The sequence below is a fragment of the Saimiri boliviensis genome, chromosome 13, assembly GCF_048565385.1.
Source record: "Saimiri boliviensis isolate mSaiBol1 chromosome 13, mSaiBol1.pri, whole genome shotgun sequence".
NCBI classification, from domain to species: Eukaryota; Metazoa; Chordata; class Mammalia; order Primates; family Cebidae; genus Saimiri; species Saimiri boliviensis.
The window spans coordinates 74,848,262-74,862,123 of NC_133461.1; the positions used below are offsets into that span (position 1 = coordinate 74,848,262).

General features: G+C 50.4%; 1 protein-coding gene across 6 annotated transcripts in view; it reads left to right on the top strand.

Moving 5' to 3' along the window:
• Nucleotides 1-13,862, top strand: part of ANK1 (ankyrin 1) — a 249,618-nt gene that overhangs the window by 183,452 nt on the left and 52,304 nt on the right. For all 6 annotated transcript variants that reach the window (XM_074383825.1, XM_074383830.1, XM_074383826.1 and 3 more), the window contains exons 11-18: nt 172-270; nt 664-762; nt 1,308-1,406; nt 2,499-2,696; nt 3,280-3,378; nt 4,085-4,183; nt 9,701-9,898; nt 12,534-12,632. In XM_074383825.1, the coding sequence (XP_074239926.1) occupies nt 172-270; nt 664-762; nt 1,308-1,406; nt 2,499-2,696; nt 3,280-3,378; nt 4,085-4,183; nt 9,701-9,898; nt 12,534-12,632 (990 nt within the window). The remainder of the gene's footprint in view (nt 1-171; nt 271-663; nt 763-1,307; nt 1,407-2,498; nt 2,697-3,279; nt 3,379-4,084; nt 4,184-9,700; nt 9,899-12,533; nt 12,633-13,862) is intronic.

Here is a 13,862-nt window from a genome sequence, read left to right on the forward strand (position 1 = left end):
TAATTGACATTACAAGACTAATCAATTGGCATTCATTCATTGATTGGTCTGTGGGCTTCTGCGGTGGCCTGGGCAGCAGCTGCCTTTTAGAGCAGCAAGGTGGTCTGCTGGGCATTCCCTGGGCCCGTGTGTAAGCTCCTGCTTGTCTGTCTCCCTTTGTGTGGGCTGCAGAATGGCTTTACCCCCTTACACATCGCCTGCAAGAAGAACCACGTCCGTGTCATGGAGCTGCTGCTGAAGACGGGAGCCTCGATTGACGCGGTCACCGAGGTAGGAGAGACTGCAGAGGAGCCTGGGGGCGGGCCCGTGGTCTCCCCCAGCCCACCTTCTCCAGGAGCCGCTCTTTGTAGCTTTGTGTGACTGCAGGGGTATGTGTGTATGCAAGTCTGGACTGCTCGAAGGAATGAATCAGGAGTGACTAAGACATGAGTCAAGTCTCATGGAGCTTTCCAAGATCAGACACAATTTTTGCAAGTTGTAAGAGTGGGCACGAGTTGCCCCACAGTAATTTTTCTCCAACCATTTTCTTGGAAGCAAACCCACCTCATTTAGCTCCCTTTTCTTGGAAAACCATTTGTGAAAGCGTTAGATGCCGTTAGGTTCTTTCTTCTTTTGGGAAGCGGGAAGACTCCGCTTATCTCACTCTACCCTTGTCTGTTCCAGTCTGGCCTGACACCTCTCCACGTGGCCTCCTTCATGGGGCACCTTCCCATCGTGAAGAACCTCCTGCAGCGGGGGGCATCGCCCAATGTCTCCAATGTGGTAAGTCCTCGGGCACACAGGGGCTTGCTTCTCTAGACCAAAGGCCCAGAGGGCAGCTCTCGCTAGTGCTCCTGGGCCTCCTCTCTGGGAACAGAGCTACAATTCCCAGAATAGCCAACGTTCAGACACGGGGAGGACATTCCTGTGTACTGACACTTTCCTGATTGAATTTCTCACACATCCATAAACCTTGGAGGCTTTGTTTTGGACAATAATTTTGGAACATCTATAAGTGTTCACTGAGAATACATTTACATTTTTGAATATTCATTAGCTCTGGGGTTTACTTTTAAGTATACCTGGAATACACAGACACATGCTTGCACTCACGTACATGTATGCACCTGCACACACATGCACACACGTACATACATGCATGCGTGCACACATGCATACACACCAGGCTAAAGAGCTGCGTGCTGGTGCAACTCCACCTCTTGAACAAAAACCCGCCCAGCCACTCCAGACTGCACTTCCTAGCTCTGTGAGTGTCGTTTTGGATAGCAGGCATGTATGAACAGTTTTACAATTTTGTTATTTTATAGAAAGTGGAGACCCCGCTACATATGGCAGCCAGAGCCGGGCACACGGAAGTGGCCAAATATTTACTCCAGAACAAGGCCAAAGTCAATGCCAAGGCCAAGGTGAGTGGTGAGGGCAGGAAGGGAAGAGTTTCAGATGTGAGCAGTTCCAGCACTGTGCAGAGAGCCTGTCCTCATTCCAGGTGGGGCTGCTGTGCCATGGCCTGGGAATCACTTCTCACTCCTGATCAGGTTGCTCTGAGTGCTTTGCAGGGGGTTTGAGAAGACCAGGGATATTTTTGCGTGAGAGCCACGTTTCTTTAAAATAAGGAAAGTCCAAGGTGTGTGGCTGGCCCGAGTATGTCCTGGGCTAATGATGACAATTGCCATATAAGGAAGGGGGCAACCTTTTAAAGAAAGCATTGCCAGCAAAAATCAGGCAGGAGTGACTTGATCTAAAATTGGAGGGATTCCCTTGCTGTAAACACATTTTGCGGGGGCTGGGGGAGGAGGCAGTAAGAAGAGCTGCGGAGTTTGCCAGTAGCTTGCTTGGCCATCAGCAGGCTTCCTAACCACAGGGCACGAGGGCGCTCCTTAGAGTCAAGCCTGTGATTTGTGGGGCCCTTGAGGGATGCCTCCAGCTGGGTTCCATGAGACCTGGCCCAGGCAGATGGACAGCAGCCTTCAGGAACAGGAAGTGGGGGTGGGGGGAGCATGGGTGGAAAAGTCCCCATTCCTTGTCAGCAGCTGAGACTCCCCTGACCCTAGCACAGAGAAAATCAAAGTAAAGTTCAAGTAGAAAGAAGCGCATCCACTCAGAAAGGACGTGGGAGACTGATGGGCACCCACAATGCATTGAGCATCTTTTGTGCACCAAACGCAGAAACCATGTTCATGATCCGCTCGATCCCAGTGAGCCCTAGCAAATAGACATTAATTGTTCCCATTTTACAGATGGAAGGGCTGGGCCTTTGGGAATTTAGGTAGAAATAGCAGCTAACTTGAAGAGTTGTTGTAAAGATTCAATAGGATACAACATATTGGTTCCTGTAACTCAGAGACTTGATTCAAATCCTGAGTCTTCATCTTCTTAGCTGTGTGACCTTGAGAAGGTCACTTGCCCTCTCTGGGCCCCGCCTTGCTTCTCTGTTAGATGGAAAGTTGGATTTGGTAACATCAGCATTTCTTTTTCTTTGTTTTCCCTTTGGGGTCCAGGATGACCAGACCCCACTTCACTGTGCAGCTCGCATTGGCCACACAAACATGGTGAAGCTCCTGCTGGAAAATAACGCCAACCCCAACCTGGCCACCACCGCCGGGCACACCCCCCTGCACATCGCAGCTCGTGAGGGCCATGTGGAAACGGTCCTGGCCCTTCTGGAAAAGGAAGCATCCCAGGCCTGCATGACCAAGGTACAGCCTTCCTCCTCTCAGTCTGAGGAAGCAACAGGCTCACTCACAGCCAGGCCTGGGGCTCAGAGGGGAATTCCCGCCTGGCTCTCTCTGTCACCTCAATGATGCTACAAGCAGCCGGGAGGGTCATCACACACACGTGAGGCTGGCCGCCATCTGCAAGCCCGATGCGTCTCCATCCTTCCCCAGAACGGGCGGTCAACCGTAGCTTCTCATGCACCCAGCCAGCCTTCATCCATTTATCACGGCAAAATTATAAGTCAAAAACTGCTTTGGGCAAGTCACAGACAGGTTCTGGAGAAATAAGGATTAAGACTGCTACCCTGCCCTCAGCTAGCCAGTGATCAACTACCACTGCGAGGTGGTCGAGACCCTGTCGCCACGGGAGTGTGGCCAGCGAGCGCAGGGATGCCTGCGGACTTCTGAGGGCTTTGGCCTCCCCACGGGCTCAAAAATGGCTGTGCCTTTGCTTTTATTGGCTCCTCCATGCCAGCGGAGGTGGCAACCCCCTTTGCCATGGGCCCTTCTCCAGGGACGACAGTCCTGGTGCCCCGAGGTCCTGACGGCCTGTGTTTCTCCTCAGAAAGGATTTACCCCTCTGCACGTGGCGGCCAAGTACGGGAAGGTGCGGGTGGCAGAATTGCTGCTGGAGCGGGACGCGCACCCGAATGCCGCAGGGAAAGTGAGTTTGCACCCCTGCAGCTCTCCGATTAGAGACCAGGACAAAGGACGGACCTCATCCCTTGCAGATTCCATCTCTTGCCTCTGTTGTTCTTTTTTTTTTTGGAGTCAGGGTCTGGCTCTGTTACCCGGGCTGGAGTGCGGTGGTGCCATCATGGCTCACTACAATTTCAACTCCTGGGCTCAAGCCATCCTCTGGCATCAGCCTCATGAGTAGCTGGGACTACAGGCAGGCGCCACCATGCCCAGCTAATTAAAAGAATAATTTACAGAGACAGGGTCTCACTCTGTTGCCCAGGCTGGTCTCAAACTCTGGGCTCAAGTGATCTTTCCTCTTCAGCCTCCCATAGCTCTGGGATTACAGGTGCGAGCCACTGCACCTGGCCCGTTCATGTTTCCATGGGTAGCCATCGAGGGAGAATAGCCTTTGGAAAGACTGGCCTTTCTGTCAAAGGCCTTATCCTTTTGGAAAGACCCGATGGCCTCCTCTGGGCAGGTGTGTTGATCTCACTGCCCACATCCCCTCTGGTTCCCACAGGGTGCTGGGTCTTGCTGGTGACATTCTGTTGTGACTCTTAAGACTGGTCTGGGAAGGATTTTAAACAGGATTTTACCTGTATAAAATAGGTGCTCCCATGCCTAAAGGAAGCCCTGGTAGAAAGTCCATGGGAGTGACAGCTGCCCATTTTTGTCTTTGTCCCCTGCAGAATGGCCTGACCCCCCTGCACGTGGCTGTCCATCACAACAACCTGGACATCGTTAAGCTGCTGCTTCCCCGGGGCGGCTCCCCACACAGCCCCGCCTGGGTAAGGCCGGCCCCTCCCCCCAGCTGCCCCTGGAGTCCACCTGCCACCTGCCCCCTGCCAGTCCTTCAGGGAGCGGGGGTTCCACAGCAGCCCAAGGGTTTTGCTTTCTGTTATTTTTGCCTCGGAAATCATGCCTCACTTTCACATGTTACCTGCCCTGTAATCGTGCTATTCAGAGGCCAGGAGTGGGATGGGAAGTGGGTAACAATTCCTAGCCAGGGGTGACCTCACAGAGGCGGAACATGCTTTATGCAATGAACTGTCCCCAAGCAGTTGCACGTTAGTTGGGTTTTGTAAACTGACTGCCAGAGGTCAGCGTGGATAAAAATCCCTGGGGAGTGGTGAGCCTGGTTCTAGCAGATTCTGACTCCGTGGTGTGGCCTGGAAGCCTCATTTTTAACCTACTCTCTGTGTGATTCTGAGGCTGGGGCCGCAGCGACTGTACTTTGAGAAATCCTCAGGGCTGCCAGCGAACTTGCTGGAACCTGGAAGCAAGTCACCTCTTTACAATGAGAATGATCACCTCCAAATTCATTTCTCTCTGAGATTAGACTTCTAGATGGTGGCATTTTTATAGGGAGGCTCACCTGAACATGAGTTGGCCCAGCCTCACACCAGCGTCAGAGACCAGCGGCTCAGAGCTGCAGTTTCCCTAACCCTTGGGGGAACCAGAGGAGGGAGCAGATGGGTTGCTTCTGGGAGACCTCACAGAGTTGGGTAGTGCAAGGATAAAGCTAGAAGGACCGTTTGGGGGAACAGACTGCCCCCTGTGGGAAGGCGAGGACGTGTAGGGATGGGCGTCATGGGACCGGTGGCCAGTGGGGAGAAGGGGAGCAGAGAGGGAGCGGGGCCAGGAAGACAAAAGCCACAAGCAGTCCCTGCACTCTGTGGGGCAGCCAGGCGCACGGGAAACGGGATAATTTATAGGAGAGCAAACCCCGGCGCTCGGTCACGTGGCAGGCGTCCAAGTGCCGCAGCGAAGGAGCCTCGGGGTGGGGCCCCCGCCGTGATCCATCTGACACCTGCCGGCTTAGGGCCGCCGCTGCCCAGGCAGGAGCATCAGTGGCGGTTCGGAGTTTCCGTGCATTCTCCCTCCTGGGCAGACGCGTGTTCCCATCTTGCAGCATCGCTCTCTTGCAGATGCGGCTCCCGACAGCCCCGTCTCCTCCTGTCCCCGCTGCTGCTGCAGTGAGCCCCACGTCGCTGTGCAGAGGGAGCATGCGGCCCTGCTGGGATGTCGACTTACTCCTGCCTCTAAAAATAAAAACCTGGACTCCCCTCCTCCTCACTCTCCTACTTACATAAAAGAAGCAGGAGCCAGGTTCAGGATATTTAAAGAGAGCTAAATCCAAGCACAAACCCTGTACAGATGGGCTTTGTTTCCATGGCGAAAAATAGTTTCCAAAGTAGTCTGGCAATTTTGTAGAATTTCACATGCAAATCTCTCTGCACCCAAACCAAACCCTCCCCTTTCCAATTTTGATGCTAATGTTGTTTGAACATTTGGGCAGAGCTCCCTCCGCATGCACTCCTTAGGATGAGCTCATTTCCTTGGGAAAGAAGAGCCTTTTTCGGGCACACATTCCTCCCTCCTCTGTCCGTGACTTTCCAGCCTAGTTGTCCTTGTCATTGTCACTTGCAGAAACTCATTTGTTCCTTTTAGTCCTGGTTTAGGGGAAGCTCAGAGCGACAGTCCGTGTTCTGAGAGTGTCAGTGGCACTCATATCTCAATTTTCACCAGGGTTTTATCTGGCAGCCGGAGCCGTGTCCAGGGCAGGCCTACCCTTGGGCAGGACAGGGGGCTGGCCTTGTCAGTGTGGACATCACCGCTGCCCGGGTGGCCTGGGATTCCTGAGGATACATCCCTGAATGTACTGCATGGTTGCTTGAGTGATGGTCCTTTGCACGTTAAAAGATGGCTAATAGGGCCGGGCGTGGTGACTCAAGCCTATAATCCCAGCACTTTGGGAGGCCAAGGTGGTCAGGAGCTCAAGACCATCCTGAGCAACATGATGAAACCCCATCTCTACTAAAAATATAAAAATTAGCTGGGCGTGGTGGTGCATGCCTGTAATCCCAGCTACTTGGGAGGCTGAGGCAAGAGAATCGCTTGAACCCAGGAGGCAGAGGTTTATGGTGAGCCAATATTGCACCTCTGTACTCCAGCCTGGGTGGCAGAGTGAGACTCCAACTCAAAAAAAAAAAAAAAAAAAAAAAAGGCCTAATAATCATTGCTTCATGTAGTTATTAATGGAAAAACCAGACTCCATAAAATATTTTTGATGTTTATCCTGAGCCAGTGCGAGTGACCATGGCCCTGGGCACCACAGTCTCAAGAGGTCCTGAGAAAGCATGTCGGGGGCAAGTTACAGTTTGTCTGTATACATTTAGGGAGGCAGGAGTTACAGGCAAAGACATAAATCAATACATGGAAGGTATATATTGATTTGACCCCAGAAGACAAAAATGCCTAGAAACAGGGCCCAGAGCTTATAGGCTGATTCAGAGATTCTTTAATTTGCGGTTGGTTAAAGGAGTAAAGCTTTGTCTAAAAGTTGGGAATCAGCAGAAAAGAAAGTTTTAAGTTGCGCAAAGGGTCTGTTCACCAGTGCCCTAGGCCGAGTGACCTCCAGGGGTCGTGTGACTCAGCCCTTGCCTATCGTGGCCTTGGGTCCTGTTGATAGTGTTTGGTCACAAAGAGTCCCTTTGGCTAGTCTTATGATCTCTATTTTAATATGAATGCCAGCCATTTGCGCCTAAACTCCGAAAGGGAGTGGGTATAGCGAGGTATGTCCAACCTCCCTTCCTTCATGGCTGGGAATTCAGTTTTTAAGTTTTTTCTGGGATCCCTTTGGCCCAATTGGGGTCTGTTTGGAGGCTTAGGGTTTTATTTTTCGTTTAGTTAGTGAAAACGTCCTCTGGGCCGGTGCTGGCTGGTGCTCTGTGTCTCACACTGGGGGGGCTTAGCTCCATTTGGAGCCGGCCCCACATCTCAGGATGGATCTGCAGCATGGCACCCCGTTCCTTTGCTCTCTTTGATACTGTGCAAAAATCACGTTGTTTAATTAAACTTATAATCCAAACTCGGATCTTGTTACATGAACACAACCTACAAAGAACAATTTAATGTTTTCTCATAACATAATCAAATTAGAAAGGAAGAATATTAGAAAGGATTTGGCATGTCATTCTTCAAAGGCAATGATTTTCAATTTAACGCAATTCCTTGGTAAGTCACAACTTAGCATTTCACCGCAAAAGTCGCCTGCAGGCCCACCTTGCTGAGGGCCCCGGGACTTTGACTGTCTTGGCCAGCCCCATTCTTTCCCTTTCTTCTTCCTGACCGGTGATCCTGGCAGAATCAGAAACGTTGGTTTCCACAGTAAGAGAGTGGCTGGCAGGGAGAACTCAGTCCTCAGCCAGAGGAATGCTGGCCGAGGTGGGGAAATCTCGCGCCCTGAGACAGATCCCACATTGGGCAGCCATCTGCTGTGGGCCTGGGTGGGCACATGTCCAGGATGTCCTCCAGCCTGGCATTGCCCTTAACCCTGAGTGCCCTAGAGCCTCGCTACTCAAAGTGTGGTCCCTGGACCAGCATTATCAGCATCACCTGGGGACTTGTTAGAAAAGCGCAGTCTTCTGCCCTCTCTAGTGCCTCTGAATCAGACTCTGGTTTGTTGTTGTTGTTGTTGTTGTTGTTGTTGTTGGTTTTGAGATGGAATTTCACTATTGTTGCCCAGGCTTGAGCGCAATGGCGTGATCTCTGTTTACTGCAACCTCCACCTCCTGGGTTCAAGAGATTCTCCTTCTTCAGCCTCCCAAGTACCTGGGATCACAGGCATGTGCTACCACACCCAGCTAATTTTGTATTTCTTTAGAAGAGACAGGGTTTCTCCATGTTGGTCAGGCTGGTCTCAAACTCCCAACCTCAGGTGATCCTCCTGCCTCGGCCTCCCAATGTGCTGGGATTACAGGTGTGAGCCACCATGCCTGGCCCAGACTCTGCATTTTAACAAGGTCCCAAGGGATTTGTGTACACATCAGAGTTTGAGAACCACTGTTCTACCTGGAATTACCTGGGCTGTGGAATCAGAAGGTCAGGGTTGGGGTATCTGTTGTTCTGCTTACTATGTGACATTAGGTAAGGTGCTTAACCTCGCAGAGAATTGGCTTCCTGCTCCACACAGTGGGATAAGAATAAAAATGCCTGTCCTCGTGACCTTACGTGGTTTCAATGAAGCTCAAAAAAGGTAACGCAGGTGAAAGTGGTTTTCAGCAGTGACGAGAAGAGGAGCCCCTCTGGGGACACTCTCCTGCCTGCAGGGAGGTAAGGAGTGTGCTCCAGAATGTAAACCCATGCACTGCTTCCTTCACTGAGACAGTCTTCCTATTAATAATAATAATGAAAACAAAAATTGGCTGAATAAGCAGTGCACAGTGACATTGTTGATTTACTTTTGAGGCAGGCTTCTTCATCTCATTGTACAAGTATAATGTCTTGCAAACCAGTGCACTGCAAAACCATGACACACAGGTGTGCTACTTTTTAAAATTTTCTTGTTTAGAGAGGGTCTTACTCCCCTCCAGGCCATAGTGCAGTGGTGCGATCGGAGCTTGCTGCAGCCTCCAACTCCTTAGCTTAAGCCATCTTCCCACCTCAGCCTCCTGAGTAGCTAAGACTACAGGCATGCACCACCACGCCCACTTAATTTTTTAATTTTTTTGTAGAGATAGGGTCTAGCTATGTTTGCCCAGGCTGATCTCAAACTCCTAGCCTCAAGTGATCCTCACTCCTTGGCCTCCCTAAGTGTTGGGATTACGGGCATGAGCCACTGTGCCCTACCAACTTTTTATATCTTAATTTTGGAACACACCTTCACATACAGTATCATGTTTCATCCACCTAACACCTTCAAGAAATGAACAAGATAGATGTTATTATCCACTTTTAGTGACTTAAAAGGTACAGAAGGAAGTCTAGGTTATGGAATATCTTGCCCCGGGTCACACAGCTAGTTAAGAGTGGAGCAAGGACTGTCCCACGCCCTCAAGTTCTTGCCAGTGCATGTTCCATAAACCACCCTGCCTAATGCCGGCAAGGCCCAGAGGACAGCACTTGGCCTGATTGCACTAGGAAGAAGAGGGACTGCTGTTTCATTTTCTTTATGAACTATTTGGGGTTTTCGGCTCTTATTGCAGGAAGGAAGAAATGAAAACCTTTCAGTTCCTTACTCACCCAGGCTTCCAGTTGTTCTGTTCCTGCCCAGCAGTTTGTCAGAGCATAACAGAAAACAGATGGTGACAAAGGTGGTCATAATAGTGGCTATGCAAGCCTGAGGAGCTGTCTCCAAGCCAAATGGATTTTGTCTGTTCACCTAAATTGCTTCCGGGTGACGCCAGCCATGTTCAGTGGGTGTCCAGCCGGTCAAGAACCAGACTCGGCCCCCGCGTGTGTGTTGATATTGTCAGCCCAGCATTCCTGTAACCAGGCTCTGGGTTTGGCTTCTTCTGTTTCAGAATGGCTACACCCCTTTGCACATCGCTGCCAAGCAGAACCAGGTGGAGGTGGCCCGCAGTCTACTGCAGTATGGGGGCTCAGCAAATGCCGAGTCGGTGCAGGGCGTGACGCCCCTTCACCTGGCTGCCCAGGAAGGTCACGCAGAGATGGTGGCTCTGCTGCTCTCCAGACAAGCCAATGGCAACCTGGGAAACAAGGTAGGTATGGTGTCTTCGGATCCGTCCTGGAGTGCCGGCTAGCGACGTGCGGTGTTTACATATTGAGCATCTACTGTGTGCCCAGGTTCTGAGTTAGGGGTGTGTGTGTGTGTGTGTGTGTGTGTGTGTGTGTGTGATCTTTGCAACAGCCCTGTGTACATTTCACCTTCATTTTCTAAATGAATAAACAGAGTCAGAAAGGTTGCTTATTCCCAAGGTGTCAGGATTCTGAGCCTCTCTGATGCTGAAGCCTTTGCTGATCTGTCTAAAAAGATTGACTTAAGGATCTGCAGAAAGATAATACTAAACTCTGTAGTACACTTTCCCAAACATAGGCCAGCGCCTACCTCCAGAAGTGCATTCTGTCATTTGGGACTAAATATTCTATGTTCCGTGGGAGGAAGATATTTTTTAAAACACTGACCTATACACTAGGAGTTTTCACTCCAGCAGCAATAGGTGTGTGAGTACAAAGCCTTCTAAAATTGCACACACATCTGGGGAGGAAGGCCACCTGAGCAGTTTTCTGGGTGAAGCATTCAGTGTTTCTCAGCTTCTCAAAGGAATGCATGACCCAAAAAAAGACTGAAACTCGCTTCTTTTTTAAATAACAGTTTTATTGAAATTCACCTAGAAGTCACTCTTTTGAACTCCACACTTCAATGTTTTTTAGTATTTTTGCAGAATTCAGCAGCCATCACTACAACCTAATTCCAGAACACTTTCATCACCAGAAAGGAAACCCCATACCTTTTAGCACTCACTTCTCATTTCCCCCAGAGCTCCCGGTTCCCACAACCAAGAATCTTTCAGTCTCTAGGAATCTACCTGCTCTGTACATTTCATATGCTTGGAGCCGCGCAGTGTGAAGAACCAGTTCTTTACATGATAAAGTCACATAGCACACATTCAGAAAGGCAAATGCAGGGCCACTTAAGATTTCTTAAAAACCTATAGATTTTGTACGAATGCTGGCACATTTTGTAAAAACTTGAACAGTTTACCGCCCACGAAGAAACCATTCCGGTAGGATCGTTATAGTCATTATATTTCATGGCATCCTGGGTTCCTTCGCTGTCCCACTCAAAGTGAACTTTGTAAAGAGGCAGTAAGGTCACTGTCTGGAAACATGCCCTCTCATCTGCGCCCCCCTCACGAGGCCGATTATTGGTGTTAGCTCAGGAATTAGGCAGGGTGCCCGCCTGAGAGGCTGACACAGTCACTCCTCAACCAATGGCTGTTCTTGCTTGAGCCCCCCGCCTGCCTCCATGAGACCACCGGCTCTGGACGCAGCAGAGTATGGTGGGGCGTCATTACTGCCCACAAGCCTCTGGTCAGCCTGCAAGGTGTGCAAAAGCAGAGGAGGGCAAGTGGCGTCCTGTAGAGGGGACACAGTCTGTGCCTGCAGAGAAATCCAGCTCTGTTGGCAAAGGGTATTTAGGCAAAGTCCCGGGGCGAGAAGGCTTTTCTGACATTTTTGTGTGGGTGCCCACATATCAAACAACATCTCTGATGCCTTACTTACTGCCTTCCTGAGGAAGCCATGATGCCACGTGCAAGAATATGGTTTGTTCACTCCTGGTGGGATGCTCTGCCCTCTTGACCATGCCAGTACTGGCTGTGCAGTGATAACATTATGCTACATTGATTGATTGATTTGTATGTATTAATTTTTTGAGATAGAGGCCTGCTCTGCTGCCCAGGCTAAAGTGCAGTGGCACTATCTCAGCTCACTGAAACCTCTTCTTCCCAGGTTCAAGTGATTCTTCTGCCTCAGCCTCCCAAGTAGCTGGGATTATAGGCATGAGCCACCATGCCCAGCTAATTTTTGTATTTTTAGTAGAGACAGGGTTTCACCATGGTTTGGCCAGGCTGATCCACCTGCCTCAGCCTCCCAAAGGTACTCTGCCTGCCTCAGCCTCCCAAAGTGCTGGGATGATGTGCATGAGCCTCTGCCCCCAGCCAGTGCGGGGGTTCAGCAAATGCCGAGTCAGTGCAGGGCGTGACACCCCTTTACCTGGCCGCCCAGCCTGGGTACTACATTTAACAGCACTGTGTGCCTCTCAAAGTGCTTTGCCTATGCTTTCTCAAGGGCTTCCCACCTTGCCCCTGAGATGGAGCCATGATAACCCCTACTGTCTAGATTAGGAAACCAAGGCTACAGGGCTCTGGAGTTTACCATGGAAATGGGGCATTCTTTATCGGGAAGATACCATCAAGCACCAACAATGGGAAAGTGCCATAAAGTTCATCTAGATCAGCAGTCAGCAAACTGTGGGCCGGTGGGTCAAATCTGGCCCACCACTTGTTTGTGTAAATAAAGTGTTATTGGAACACAGCCATGCCCATTCGTTTAAATGTTAGTCATACAGAAACATGGTCAAAAATATTGATGATCTGGTCCTTAACAGAAAAAGTTGCCAACTCCTGATCTAGCGTAAGCACCTTACATTTTAAATAAGGACACTGGGGCCCAGAATAAGAAGAGCTTTGCCTGGAGCCAAATAGCTAGCTGGTGACTGCAGAGTCCACTTCAGCCCCCAAACCTCAAAGCTCTTTTCTTGTGGCCTGGAATTCTTTACTTGCTAATAGGTAATGACCGTCTTTTTTTTTTTTTTTTTTTTTTTTTTTCCAGAGTGGACTCACCCCCCTCCATTTGGTAGCACAAGAAGGCCACGTTCCAGTGGCAGACGTGCTGATCAAACACGGCGTGACGGTGGACGCCACCACGCGGGTAAGGCAGGCAGCTGGAGCTGCAGTCTGTGTGGGCTCCTTACTCACACTTGAGAACTGAATCTTCAACGGAGCTTTGAAACCCCAAGGACCCAGTGGGACATTCTTCTCTGCCCTTCCTAGGGCTGGCAGTAGAGTCTGAAAACACTGCTCCTAATTATCTGACTTTTCCATTGGGGATTTTTTTAAAGTTTGCTAGACCTTTGAGCCTCTGCAGTGAGAAAGTGGGACGAATGTTTAATCATGACTCTGAGATCTGTCTAACGTGAGTAGTCAGCATGTCAAAATGTCAACTTTCCCCAGATCCACACAAAAGCTTAGCCCCTTTTCTTCCAGCACTTGGTTAAATTCAGTTCAACTTTCTTTGAACCTCTGCTGTGAGCAAGGAGCTGTGTGAGTGGAATCTGCCCTTGAGGCGTCTGCAGTTTGGCGTGGAGGTGATTGCTAGGACCGGAAGGAAGAGAGTAATTCAATATTTACTCTAAGAGAGGAGCTGGGAGCACAGAGGCCAGAGAGGGTGTTTTCAGTTGGTGGGAAGAGGCGGCTTCAGGGAACAAGCCACGTTTTGCTCCTTTTCCCCACAAGTCGACCTTATTAAAAGGAAGGGACAGTGACAGTGACAGCACCAGCAGCCCCCACACCTCCAGAGTAGCACAGAAATGCCGGCAACAATAGTGTCTTGTCTCCAACTGCCTGCAGCTTCCACAGGAATCTGCTTAAAACCCAAGAATCTTCTGGATCTTTGAGGCTTCACTTATGGGTCACTTAGTTTCTGGAGGTCCTGCACAGAGAGACCCTGTCCTGTGAGTTAGAATGGCCTCAAGGATCCCAAAGCCATCCCATTACAGGAAGGACCTGTGCTTGGGTGGTCTCTGGAATCTGACACCAGCTTCCTGGGACATTTGGGACCAAGGAGTTCAGAGGGCCTTGGCCTGCCGGCCCCGGGGAGGCGGAACCACAGGGTTCAGCAGCACAGGCTCCTTGAACAGCCCAGCCGCTCATGAGCAAATGTCCCAAGCCCCGGCATTTCAAGCAATGACCACATCCCGGAAATTCCATCACACCACAACTAAGTCACTTGGACAGCCTTTTGGGGGTTTTTCAATGGGATTTCAGTTTTCTGATGAAAATAAGCCTGCTGTCACTGGAGTGACCGTGACCCCACAGCCCCATCTGCCCTCATCTCAGTGCCCTTCTCAGGCCTGAGGGCTTCTATTCTTCCTTCCTCAAA